This window comes from Carlito syrichta, unplaced genomic scaffold, assembly GCF_000164805.1.
Source record: "Carlito syrichta isolate Samal-C Ts95f unplaced genomic scaffold, Tarsius_syrichta-2.0.1 Scaffold288774, whole genome shotgun sequence".
Lineage (NCBI taxonomy): Eukaryota > Metazoa > Chordata > Mammalia > Primates > Tarsiidae > Carlito > Carlito syrichta.
Genome location: NW_007232870.1, coordinates 25,942 through 38,859, shown reverse-complemented (window position 1 = coordinate 38,859; position 12,918 = coordinate 25,942). Strand labels below are relative to the sequence as shown.

General features: G+C 34.1%; 1 protein-coding gene across 1 annotated transcript in view; it reads left to right on the top strand.

Moving 5' to 3' along the window:
• The window catches only part of LOC110595266 (spermatogenesis-associated protein 17-like), a gene marked incomplete at its 3' end in the record, with an annotated part of 52,929 nt that overhangs the window by 22,317 nt on the left and 17,694 nt on the right, over positions 1 to 12,918 (top strand). Inside the window, exons 2-3 of the mRNA XM_021710377.1 lie at positions 1,272 to 1,361; positions 2,510 to 2,591. Coding sequence (XP_021566052.1) covers positions 1,272 to 1,361; positions 2,510 to 2,591 — 172 coding nt within the window. The remainder of the gene's footprint in view (positions 1 to 1,271; positions 1,362 to 2,509; positions 2,592 to 12,918) is intronic.

The window sequence follows — 12,918 nt, the reverse complement described above, 5'->3', positions numbered from 1 at the left end:
ACTTGTTCGCTCTTCAGCAACTCTGTCATCCTAGAGTAGGGAGAGATTTTCATATTGTGAGTAAATCTAGTGAGGGAAGTCTGAGAATCACATTTCTCACTGGGATGAAATATGCCACTAGGCATACTTTCTTCCCAAAGGAGGTACCTTTGGTAAGACAAAATTTGAGTCTTAGTAATAACACCAATTATCTCTCCTGAGGTCACTGGGAATACAGTGTGGGACAAAATAGACAAGATTACTGCCTTTGGAATTGTAAGGTTTAGTGGAAGAGACCACTGTTAAATAACTTTTAAAGTATGATTATGTTAAATATTATGAGTAGCTATGAGAGTCTAAAATGGAAAGGCTTAATTGTAGTCTGGGAAGTAGAGAAGACTCTGGAGTAATGGACTAAGCTTTTCTTCCTCCTTCCCACCTGGAGTACAATAATATGATCCAAGAATACAGTTCATCAAGTCTCTTCTGTCATTTGATACTTGCAGTACAATAATAATGAATCTTTCTTTTCTTCCACTCTGATTGTCTAGAGTGGTCTTAGACTCTAGATTATTTCTATCAAACTCTATTGCATCAGATAGTAATCTTTTCATGGTGCCTTCCACTCATTATCAGAGAATCCAAATATATTTCTAAGTATGGTTTTTACAATGTATTCTAACTTAAACTATGCCTAATGTAATCTTACTGACTTGTATGAATTCTCTGTATCCTTGTAGGTATTTCACATATGGGTCATTGACTTGAATTTTTTATTTCTGGCCCCTTCCCTTCTTTAACTTAAATAGACTTTCTGAGAATTCTAGCTAGAATAGGCATTCTGTGATGGATTCATTTTACTTAGAGGCAACTCATTTAACTGATGAATACATGAAATGTGCAAGTATTTTAGTCTTCAGTGATAACGTGTAGTGGCATATAAACAGTAAATTCAAATAATTATGTTTTTAAAATAATGACTAAGTAACACATTGTTTTTTTTATTTCCTAATAAAAATTACTGACAAATTAATTAGTTACAAAATTGGTGATTGTAAAAATTAAAAAAGTAAAGCTGTTGAAAGCACAAGACTTCTCAGAGAAAGGTTAATTTTTAAAACATAGCTCATGATTTTTGAAATGCGTTATTTAGCATTTTAATTTTATTTAAAGTGACATTTGAATTATAATTATCATTTTGGAAGAAATTAAAGATTAATTTAACAGTTTGCCTTGGTTTAAGATTATATTAGTTACTAATAAAGTGATTTTTAAACCTTTTTTGTTTTTAGCATTGTGGATTCATTTAGAAAAAAGGAGAATAGTGCATCAGTTAAAATACAGAGCTGGTTTCGAGGATGTCAAGTTCGGGCATATATCAGGTATATTGATTGTGTCATGGAAACCTCAGATATATCATAAAAGTATATTTCTTCGAAAATGTAATTTATTCATGTAGTGCTCATCTCACATAATGTTTTATTTTACTTATAATGAAGTTAATAAATTGTATGATGTTCTTGAAAAAGAAATACATAGTATTTTGATCTTTTCTTACCAACACTAAATTATATTGACTGAATCTCTACATTTTAAAAATTCTCAATATTATAAGTACACTTAATCAGATAGATTATTTTTCCTAAATTCCATAGGATGTGACAAATGATTGGGCTCATATTTATAGCAATAAATTCATTGACTGTTAAGAATGGGCTGGAAGAAAATGATTTCAACCCTTCATTGGTAGATAAAAGCAAATGATGCCTAAATGATGTAATTCTGACAATATAAAGATACTGAAATTTATCCCTATCTTAACCATTCTCACTTTTTCTTTAGTGCCCAAACATTTCCTTAGTCTCCCATCAATTCTGAAAAAAATATTTTCCTGGATGCCTAGTTCATAGCAACTCAGTTAACAGACTGGGGATTATACTATATATTACTTCCTTAGATTACTGAGTAGGAGCCAGATGTGCAAATGTAGCATGTGAAGATGAGGCTTCTCTTTTGGTCACTATAAAAAACTAGGAACATAGCAGTAGCAACGAAAGAATTTTTTTATGTCAGCAGTATAATGTGATGTTTGCTTGGATAGATTGAGGAATATAGGAAAAGAATGAAGAAGGGAACTATTTCTTGATCTCACGAATAACTTCTAAGTGCTTATAATGATTTGCATTTATATATAGTGCCTGGCTTATTTCTCAACATGTCACTATGACCTGTTTCATAGTCTTAATATTAAAAAATATTTTAAAGAGTAAGTATTGAAAAGTAATTGAACTTCAAATAGTGTGTAATCATAAGCCCAAAGAAATAATGAATAATTATCTATGCTTTCTTTTTCTACTCCTAGAATGATTAGCTTTATGCCAGAATGATAACTTTCTTCCCTTTAAAAGTACACAAAACTTGGCTTTGAATTTCAACTCTTGAGCTGTATGAGAATATATTCTAATCAAAGATTTAAGAGACATCCTTGTTTTAATGAAAGGATTCTAATAAGTATTTTTTTTTATTCTAGACATTTAAACAGAACAGCAACAATTATTCAAAAATGGTGGAGAGGTTTCTTAGGCAGAAAACATTATCAATTAATTGTGAAGGTAAATATAAAACTTACATATGTTAGCATTTGATCATTACATATTGAGTTATACAACATGCTGTAGCATACTTCTGTTGTATTTATATATAGTTTGGAAGTAACTGATGATAAGTATTTATATAAGGATAAAACCGGGCTTAATTTTTGGTATGAGACTGCTTCTGAATGCATTTCCTGATTTTTCCATGAAGAATTAGCTCATATTTTATATCTAAACTATACCAGATATTTTAGTTTCATTAAAAGTACCTTTCACAGTGTGTGTGTTTATATTTATTTGTTGATGATTATACTTTCAGATGGAGAGCTCTTTGTGAATAGGCACTGTAACTTGTTCACTTTTGGATCACTGACATGTTAGACTAATGTCTAGCCCATAACACAGGCAATAAACATCCTCATAATTATGCTACATTGGTAGAATCAAACAACGAGCCTTCCTTTATATTATCTTCAGGATTTTCTACTAAATTTTGTTTCACAGATGTAAATAAGATTTAAATAAATTAATAAGTAACAGTTTCAAAATGGATTTTTGTAGAAAGTTACATATTTATAGGTATTTCACTAATTTATAACTAATATTACTGGAAAGTGACAAAAGATTTTGGTGCATTTACATTAGTTATTATTTGTTAAATATCTGATATTCACCAGGTATTTTGCATAGATTATTTAATTGATATATAATGATGCTCATTAGAATGAACTATTATAATACTCATTTGGCAGGTTAGAAAAAGGCTTATATATTTGTTCATAAATACATAGTGATATATTTGGTATACATAGCAGCCTTATAGATGTTGTAGAATTTTTCTGTATTTTATGGCAATTATCTGATAATTACCAACATCTTCTGTTTAATCTCAATAAGGACAGAGAGTATGTCTTGTTGTTGTTGCCTAATACATATTAGATATTCAATTAGCACTTCTATAAATGAACATAATAATGGACACCAATGTTATTTCTATTTTTATAATTTTTATTTATTTAATTATTTATTTTAGAGATGAGATCTTACTATGTCGCCCAGGCTGGTCTTGAACTCCTGGGCTCAAACAATCCTCTCACTTATGCCTCACAAAGTACAGGGATTATAGGTGTGAGTCACCACACCTAACCACCAATGCTATTTCTACTGTATTGTGTTACTTCTTTTATCAGATGGAAGCCAGACATTGGATCTGATAGTCATTAGTCTGACTATTGTATGTCTTACTTTTTTTCCCTTTCCTGACATAATTTTGGTTAAAAGTATCGTTTTAAAAAGTAACTCTGAACTACTCTGAAATCAAATGCCTCTATTTCTGTTTCTGCTTACCATTTTGAAAAGGAAAAATTGGGAAGAAAGGTAACTAATAGTTATAGAATATCTGCCAGGTTTACTATAGCGTTTACTATAATTTATCTCTGTGTCTTGTACCAATCTGTTGACACTTGCTGAACAGTAGAAAGAGCATAGATTTTAGAACTGATGATAGAGGTTTGGTGATTGTGGGCAAGTTATTTAATGTGTGTGAACCTTGCTTATGTCCCTTGTTTTCAAAATGGGAATAAGAGTGTTTTGCAGGTTTTGTGAAAAGTAAGTGAAATATTGTTTGTAAAATACCCAGAACTGTGATTGGCACATAGTCAATGCTCAAAAATGGCAACTTTTCATTTGTTATGATGCTGTTATTATTCAAAAACCATCGAAGCAATTTTCTTGGAGTAATATGCCTGAGAAATTTTCAAATCAAATCTACTCCATTTCATTTTTCCTCACTGATGCATAGTCACATGATGGTTTCATTATATGTGAATGTGTATATATGTGTGTGAGTGTGTGTAGGTGTATATATGTGTGTGTGTGTGTGTGTGTGTGTGTGTATATATATATATATATGTGTAAAAAGAGATATGTATAAATTTTTTTTTTTGAGTTGGAGTCTCACTGTGTCGCCCAGGCTGGAGTGCAGTAGCTGCAGTAGCACACACTGCCATACCAGCGTCACCCACTGGGCTCAGGAGATCCTTCCGCTTCAGCCTTCCAAGTAGCCCAAACTACCGGCACATGCTACATGCCCAGCTTATTTTTTGATTAATTGTAGAGATGAGGTCTCGTCAAGTTGCCCAGGCTGTTTTAAAACTGTGGGCTCAGGTAATTTCCTCACCTCGGCCTCCCAAAGTACTGGGATTACAGGCTTGAGCCACCGCGACAGGCTGTGTAAATTTTTTATAGAATGATTTAGGAAACTTCATCAATTTTGAAGCTTTCCTTTTTTTTTTTAAAGAATTAGTAACTGTAGAAATTAGTAGGAAAGCAAGGAAATATAAAGATAGATGTTTTTAAAATAAGAAAGAAAACTGAAGAGAGAAGAGACTTTCAGAACTTAATTCATCTAAACTACTATTCAATTCATACCCCTAGCAGCTTAAAATTTTGGAATATTAAAGGCAATCATTGGGATAATTTGTATGTACTTATCATTGGCTATATTCCTGTGCTTATATACTAAAATTGATGTAATGAAAAATATGCTCTTATATCTTGTTGCAAAGTTAAATCTGCATAATATTAACAAGATAATCTAAAGAGAATGAGTCTGGTTGAAGAAACAATAGTTTTAAGTATTTTTGCTAACTGCTGGCATTGGACTGAGAGCCAATAAAAGTAGATAAAGTCAGACTGAAGGAAAATTTATAGATGTTTCCTGGGCATGAGGTCATATTCATAAACAGTGAAGTAGAAATTTATGAAGGAATTTGTATTATTATTTCCTCTTTTCTCTATATGTATTTTTTCCTCTATATTCATATTATTTTAGTCATTTAAGACAAAGTTGAAATTATCTTCTCTTTTCTAGAAATATATCCATACCTATTTTCCTCATAATCATATTACAATATCAAAATAAGAAAATGACATCTGTAGAAAACCATTATCTAATCTAGAAAATCTATTCATGTTTCACCGACTGTCCCAGTAATGTCATTTATAGCAATAACTTCTTTTCCAGGGTCAAACTAGGAGTTCACATTGCACTTATTTGTCATGTCTCTTTAATCACTTTTAATCTAGAACAGTTAATTTTTTAGTCTGCCTTTGCCTTTTATGTTCCTAATATTTTTGAAGAGTAGAGACTACATACTTGTCAGTTATTCATCAGTTTTGGTTTGCTGATGTTTCTTCACTGTTAGATTGAGGTTATGAGTTTTTAGCAGAAATGCATCTCAATACATCATATTACTAGGCACCTGATGCCAGCATGTGCAATAATTGTTGATGTTAACTTTGACCATTTAAAGTGGTGTTTCAGTTTTCTACACAGTAAGTTTGGTTTTTACATTTTTTTCTTATGAGGAGATATTTAAAGCCTGTTATATATATCGTCTTTCTCATCAAACTTTTGTATGCTAGGTTTAGCATCTAGTGATAATTCTTGACAGAATCAGTTATTACTATCTTTGTCAAATAGTCATTTTTGAATTCAGGTATTTTTTTCTGCATTTACTTTCTAGCATTATAAGAGCTTTTAATTCTCTCCTATTTATTTATTTAATTTTTAATATTTGTTTATTTTTAAGATGTGGGGTACAATTCGGTGTTAGGTATATAAATGTTCATTATGCAGGTGCCCTTGTTGATGAAGTGTGCCTTCCCCTCCCCTGGCAATTTCCCTCAACTGCCAATCCCACCCCCCGCTGCTTGCCCATCCCCTGGCTGTTTCCCACTACTGCCAGTCCTTTTCTTATAGTATTACGATAATTGTTCAAGGTCCACTTATGAGTGAGAACATATGGTACTCTGTTCTTTGTTTCTGTGACAGGTCACTGAGTATGATAGACTCTAAATCCTTCCAGGTTGCTGCAAAGTTCATAAGTCTGTCCTTCTTCATGGCTGCATGGTACTCCAAATCAATATAAACTCTTAGATTTCTGTTTTATTTCATGGGTTATAGTCAATTACTAAATCTAAATGATTTGGTTCTCAAATAGTCCCTGATTTTGCCAATAGAAGCATCTCCAAGCCAATTTTTGATAGAATCTGATTACTTAAACAGGATGATCGATGAATTGAGACATTTCATGGAGTAATGAACACCTTTAGGCCCCTTATTATTTGTGATTGGGGATGTATACCAATGGTATAGACAAAGGTAGAAGAGTATATGCATGTATAAAGCATTCTGTGAGCATTACTGACAACTTTCATTGCTGTATTTTCTACTCAAGCTACCCATCAAATAGTTATTAATGATTAGGGAGGTCTTTTTTAATTAAACATATAGGAGCTTATATATTTTAGTGACTGTTTTCAAAGTAGTCACCTTGGAGATATATATTTATTCTAATGATGCTGGGGTTGCTGAAAACATATTTTTAAAAATTCAAGTAATCTACCCAAGAAAATTGTATCCATTTAAAATGAATTTTATTTTTTTTTTAAAAAGGTAGTACCCATCTTTATCACCAATTAATTATACAGATTTAGATCAAATCATTGTTTTGACTCCTTTGAAAAAAGTAAAAGCAATGGAAATTTTCCTCAGATTAGTTAATGATGTCTTGATGGGTTTAAAATCTGATAATCTCTAAACTCCTTGAGAATGGATCCGTTTTATTTATTTATTTACTTATTTGTTTACTTTTGCCATTGTATACACTGTGCCTAACATAAGGCATGAAACATAATCATAATAAAATCTCAATAAATAATTAGGAAATGAGATTAAAATAGCTCCCATTTCCTGATTTCCCAAAGCAAATGGAATATTTCAATAAGCCTTTTACATTCTTTAGACATACACTAACGGTATAAAGTCTTATACTGGGCAACCCCTTCAGGTCCCCTCCCACTGTGGGAACTTATCCATCCTCTCAATAAATCTTGCTTTCAAAAAAAATAAATAAATAAAAAAATAAAGTCTTATACCAACTGTATGAATATTATCACTGTTTTACAGAGGAAAAATCTTAGGCTCAGGTTAACTCCCTAAGGATATACTATTATTACTGTTATTACTGTTAGTGTTACGTGGAGACAAATTCAAACTCAGTTTGATTTGATTTAAAAACCTTTATATATTGAGCTGGTAGGAAATGCCATCTTGGTCATTATTGGAGATTTTTCTGCTTTAAGATATGTGGAGGTCCTGTGGAACTTAAGTAGTACCAACGCATCAGAGATTCCTACCTTCATGGAGTCTTCATTCAAAAGATGTCCATTGTTTAAGACCAGGTGTTTGATCCTTCTAAGTTTATCCTTAAAGGACTCTTTGGCTGCAGGGCCTCATAAAGGGATTAGGAATTTTTACCAGGGCTGAAGATATCCTTTGTGCTTAGAGGCTAGTCTCCCCTACAGGTGCCATCAAGCTTACCCCTAGAGTTTTAGCCATATCCCAGGGACAATAGGGATGCCAAATGCTATATTTTTTCATTTCAAAAAGCTAATGCCTAGCTCTTTCCCAGGCGTGTGGAATCTTTGCTCCTGTCTTTCTATTTCTCTGCCAGTACTGCTTCTTCTCTCTATAACCTATCTCCAACAGTATTTCTCAGAGCTTAGGTTTTAGGAAAACAAAGCTAAAGATGGATAGTCATGTGCAAGCCTTCTGAAGCAAGAATACCTGAAAGGACTTACCATTTTCTTGAGTTGGGGAGGGGGACATGAGTTGAGGATAGTTTTAATCACCACCCTGTCCCATACATTATGTTTAGGCTACATAATCAATTTTATACAATAATTATTTTATTTTATTCTATTTATTTTTTTGAGTTGGAGTCTCACTCCATTGCCCAGGCTGAAGGTGCAGTGGCACGCTTATGGCCAGCCCAGCATCAATCTGATGGGCTCTGCAATCCTTTCGCCTCAGCCTTCCAAGTAGCCAGAACTACAGGTGTGTGCTTCCATACCTGGCTAATTTTTTGATTTATTGTAGGGATGCAGTCTGGCCAAGTTGCCCAGGTTGGTCTCGAACCCGTGGGCTCAGGCAATCCTCTTACCTCAGCCTCCCAAAGTTCTGGGATTACAGACTTGAGCCACTGTGCCTGGCCACAATAACGATTTTTAAAATAACGATTTTTAAATGTTAGTAATAGAACTAACTCTTCCTTTAACTTAAATTTTAGCAAAAATTTGAGTCCCTTCAGTGAAATGTATAAGCTGTGCAGCTGTTTTGGGAGCTAGAGAAATGCAATTGTTTGGATTCTTTCCCTCTGATTTCTATTGTCACTTGAGCCACCATGGCATGATTTGAAAGCTACCAGTTAGCTTGTCTCTGGAAAGATCACAAAAACAAATAAATAAACAAACAAAAAACTGGTGATATTAATTGCCCAGGGGAAGAGAACTGAAGTTGAGTAATAGGGGTGGAAAGAAACTTTTCATTGTCAGCCCTTTTGTAACTTTTGCATTCTAAACAATGTGTTATCTATGAAATAAATTAATTTCAGAAGAAAGGCAATTTAAAAAGGACTTTGCCCACCAAACACACACACACACACACGCACGCACGCACGCACGCACACACACACACACACACACACACACACACACACACAGGCACCACAAGTAGAGATAATAAATGAATAAGTATTCAAATAGAAAGTTAATGTAGGCTCTAAAGGTCAAGGAAATTACACTTGAACTGACCCTTGGGGGAAATAGCATGAAGTTTTGAAATTGGGAATGAGCATAACATATTGAGAACTAATGAGAATTTTGATCTAGATTGTGCAAAGAGGAGAACAGCAGAAGACTGGTAAGGAGTTGAGTATGACTTTTATAAAGTAATTAAAAAAATTTTAAAGGAATTTTTTATTTAAAAACTTTTTTAAACATTAATTGTCTCATACGTGCCTAGCAATGATCTATGAAATAAAATGTGCAGCATATCTTCGTTTTATAGATGAAGAAATGGAGGTTCAGGGAGATTAAATGATGTGTCTAATGTTCTCAGTTCCTGATCCATGTATATCTATCCACATGCTAAATACTAAACATCTTCTCTGGATGTCCCTCTGTAGCCCAAATTGGCTCCTCCTTCTCCGTTCATTTATTGAGGTAAATAGTGCCACCATTAAATCAGAAATGAACCACAAGAAACAGTCTTCCTTGACTCTCTACCCCCTCTTGCTCCCTATCTCCCACTGATCGTCAAATTATTTCTATTTTCTTCATAAAAGTCTCTTTATTCCAATGTAAACTGCATCATTTTACTGCCATGCCCACAGTCCTTCTCCTCATAGCATACAGTATAAAGTCCTCAAGTCTCTCATGGTCTGACAGTTTCTTCTTGCCCAAACAGTTGTCTCACTGCTTGCCATGCCTGTATAAATACGCTTTGTTCCTGTTCAACTACTTAGCATTGCCCAAATATGCAATGTCTTCATCACCTAAAGATCTTTTGCAAATACTTTCATCCTGCCTGGAATGTCCTTCTTTACTCTGACCTGCCTCCTATTGGTCGAATTCCTATTTGTTCCTCAAGTCTTTACTTAAAAATTAACCTTCTCTGCAAAACAAAAGAAACCATCAAGAGAGTGGGAGAGACAGCCCACAGAATGAGAAAAAATATTTGCCAACTGTATATCTGACACAGGCTTAACATCCAGGATCTACAAGGAACTCAAATGTGCTGAAAGGAAAAAAAGTAACAGCCCCATTAAAAAGTTGTCAAAAGACATGAATAGACACTTCTCAAAAGAAGACATACAGTCAGCCAACAGACACAAGAAAAAGTGCTCAACCTCACTAATCATCAGAGAAATGCAAATCAAAATCACAACGAGATGCCACCTAACCCCAGTAAGAATGACCATCTTTAATAAAACAAACAACAGATGCTGTCGAGGATGCAGAGAAAAGAGAACTCTTCTACACTGCTGGTGGGAATACAAACTAGTGCAACCTCTCTGGAAGGTAGTGTGGCGGTTTCTGAAATAGCTAGAAATTGACCTTCCATATGATCCAGTAACTCCCCTCCTGGGAATATACCCAGAGGAACTCAAATCATTCTACCAGAAAGATACCTGAACATGCATGTTTAGTGCAGCACTATTCACAATAGCCAAAACATGGAACCAACCATGCTGCCTATCAGAACTGGATTAAAAAAAAAAAAAAAGCGGTACATATACAGATGGAATATTACACATCCCTGAAGAAGAACAAACATATGGACTTTGCAGCAACTTGGATGGATTTAGAGTGTATAATACTCAGTGATCTATCACAGAAACAAAGAACAGAGTACCACATGTTCTTCTTCATAAGCGAACCCTGGGCGTTTACCATAACACTTTAAGAAAGGGATTGGCAGTAGCAGGTTACTGCCAGGGTGGGGTGGGAACACAATAAGTGTACCTGATCTCAAACCAGGCAAAGTGGGGACCAAAGGGAGGTCTAAACTTTACCTGTACAATGTCCACTTGTATACCTAATCCTGAATTGTACCCCATATCTTTAAAATAAAATTTTAAAAAAGAAAGTAAAATTCAGGAAGACTGCAGATATTAGGTGTGTCTTCCTAATGCTTTGTTACGTTGGCATTCATCCCATTATGATACATGTATTTATTTACATCTGTCTCATTTGATTGGGAGCTCCTGAATAGCAATGATGGTTCTATTTATTATATCTCAAAATTGCCACAGTGAATGCTACATAAAAGGCCTGCAGAAATTTTTGTTGAGTGAGTAAATAAAAGATTCACAAGGATACACGTTGGAAAATATTTCCTATGGTCAAACATGAATGATGATTAATATCAACATGTGTCAGAGTGTGCCAGAGTGTGAAATATTCTTGCTTAAAATAAGTCATTCCTTCTCCCCTTCCTTATAAAAGGATGATTCATTCCCACACCACTGATCTGGGGCTTTGCCATGTGTTGTGAGCAAATGAGACATATGCCACACCCAAACTGAAGCTTAAAGAAGCATTCTCACTCCTCTACTCTGGCACAGAATGGCACACCTCAGATCCAAGCAGCTCCTTCAGCCTTAGGGCTGTGTTGAAGAGATGTGTGGAACATAGCTACAGAAAGCCCTCACTCAAATGTAATGTGAGTGTGAAGTAAATTTTTTTGTTTTGTAACCTATTGAGATAGTTGCGTTTTTATCTCAGCAAAGCTAATTAATAGTTATAATGATAACAATAGCAAATATGTTTATAAGAAACATTCTGAATGGGATACTCAGTGATGCTTACAAAAAAGATGTTTTGAGCTTTGGGAGTTTGTGATGATGTTAGGACACCTCCATGTGGTGATATCTTGTAGGACGGTGGTACAAACTCAGCAAAATCTGACACATCAAAATTAGAATTCAACAAATGTTTATTAGACAAAACAATTGAATGAGAAGTTAGGTTAATGGTCAGAGCTGGAGATAAAGGTTCTAGAACCATTATTATAAGATGACTGGATTTTCTACCTAATGAAAATGTATCAGAACAATATAGAGTCATGACCCAAGAACTGAGGCTTGTGGAATGCATTAGACAGGATTAAGGAAAAGGGAGTTAAAACAATAAACAGTAAGGAAAACAGAGTGACAGTATCACAGGAGCCAGAGGAGAAAAATTGTAAGAAATTTGGAATTTTCAACAGTATCAAATATAGTGAAGATCAGGAAAAAGGACTGTGAAAAGAAGTCCTAGAATCTCCTTAGAGAAGGCTTCTATTTTTAGAGACAACTTTCCTCAAAATTCTCCTGTACCAGAATATTTCTGTTCGGCTTTTAAATAATTTTCTCAATGATATCAAATAGCTTATCAATTCCTAAAGGGTCACATGTTCTCTACTACAGTGACCTCATTAACCCACCATAATAGAGGCATTCCAATCTTATTTTGTGATTTGACTCTTTCTTCCTTCCTGTATGACTGTTGTTTTGCTTGTTTTTCTTTTCAAATTCCATTTTAGGCCTTCCTGCTGACTTTCATGCTGCTAATTCTAGCAGCATAACCCAAATTTGTCTATCTTAGTGGTCCAGGACTGTTGGTTCACAACCACTAAAACCGTTTCCCATTATTGAGGATGTGCTCTGATTCTTCTTTTTCTAAACAACAAATTTGTAGTCACCTGGTGTATGTGCACATGCACATGCATTTTATGCATGCTGAATGCTTGGTATAATTTTACTGTGTCCTGCTCTTTCCACTGAACAGTCAAATGGTCCTATTTTGGGAATCTTCTTGTTTTTAGCTGTATAATGTTCTACTTAACTTTTCCTTACTACTACTATGATATTTCATAAATAGTGAAATAAAACAATGATTCTCATTCTTGTAGGCAACAGTATCAGAAAAATATTGAAATATTCTTTCACCTTCCTCT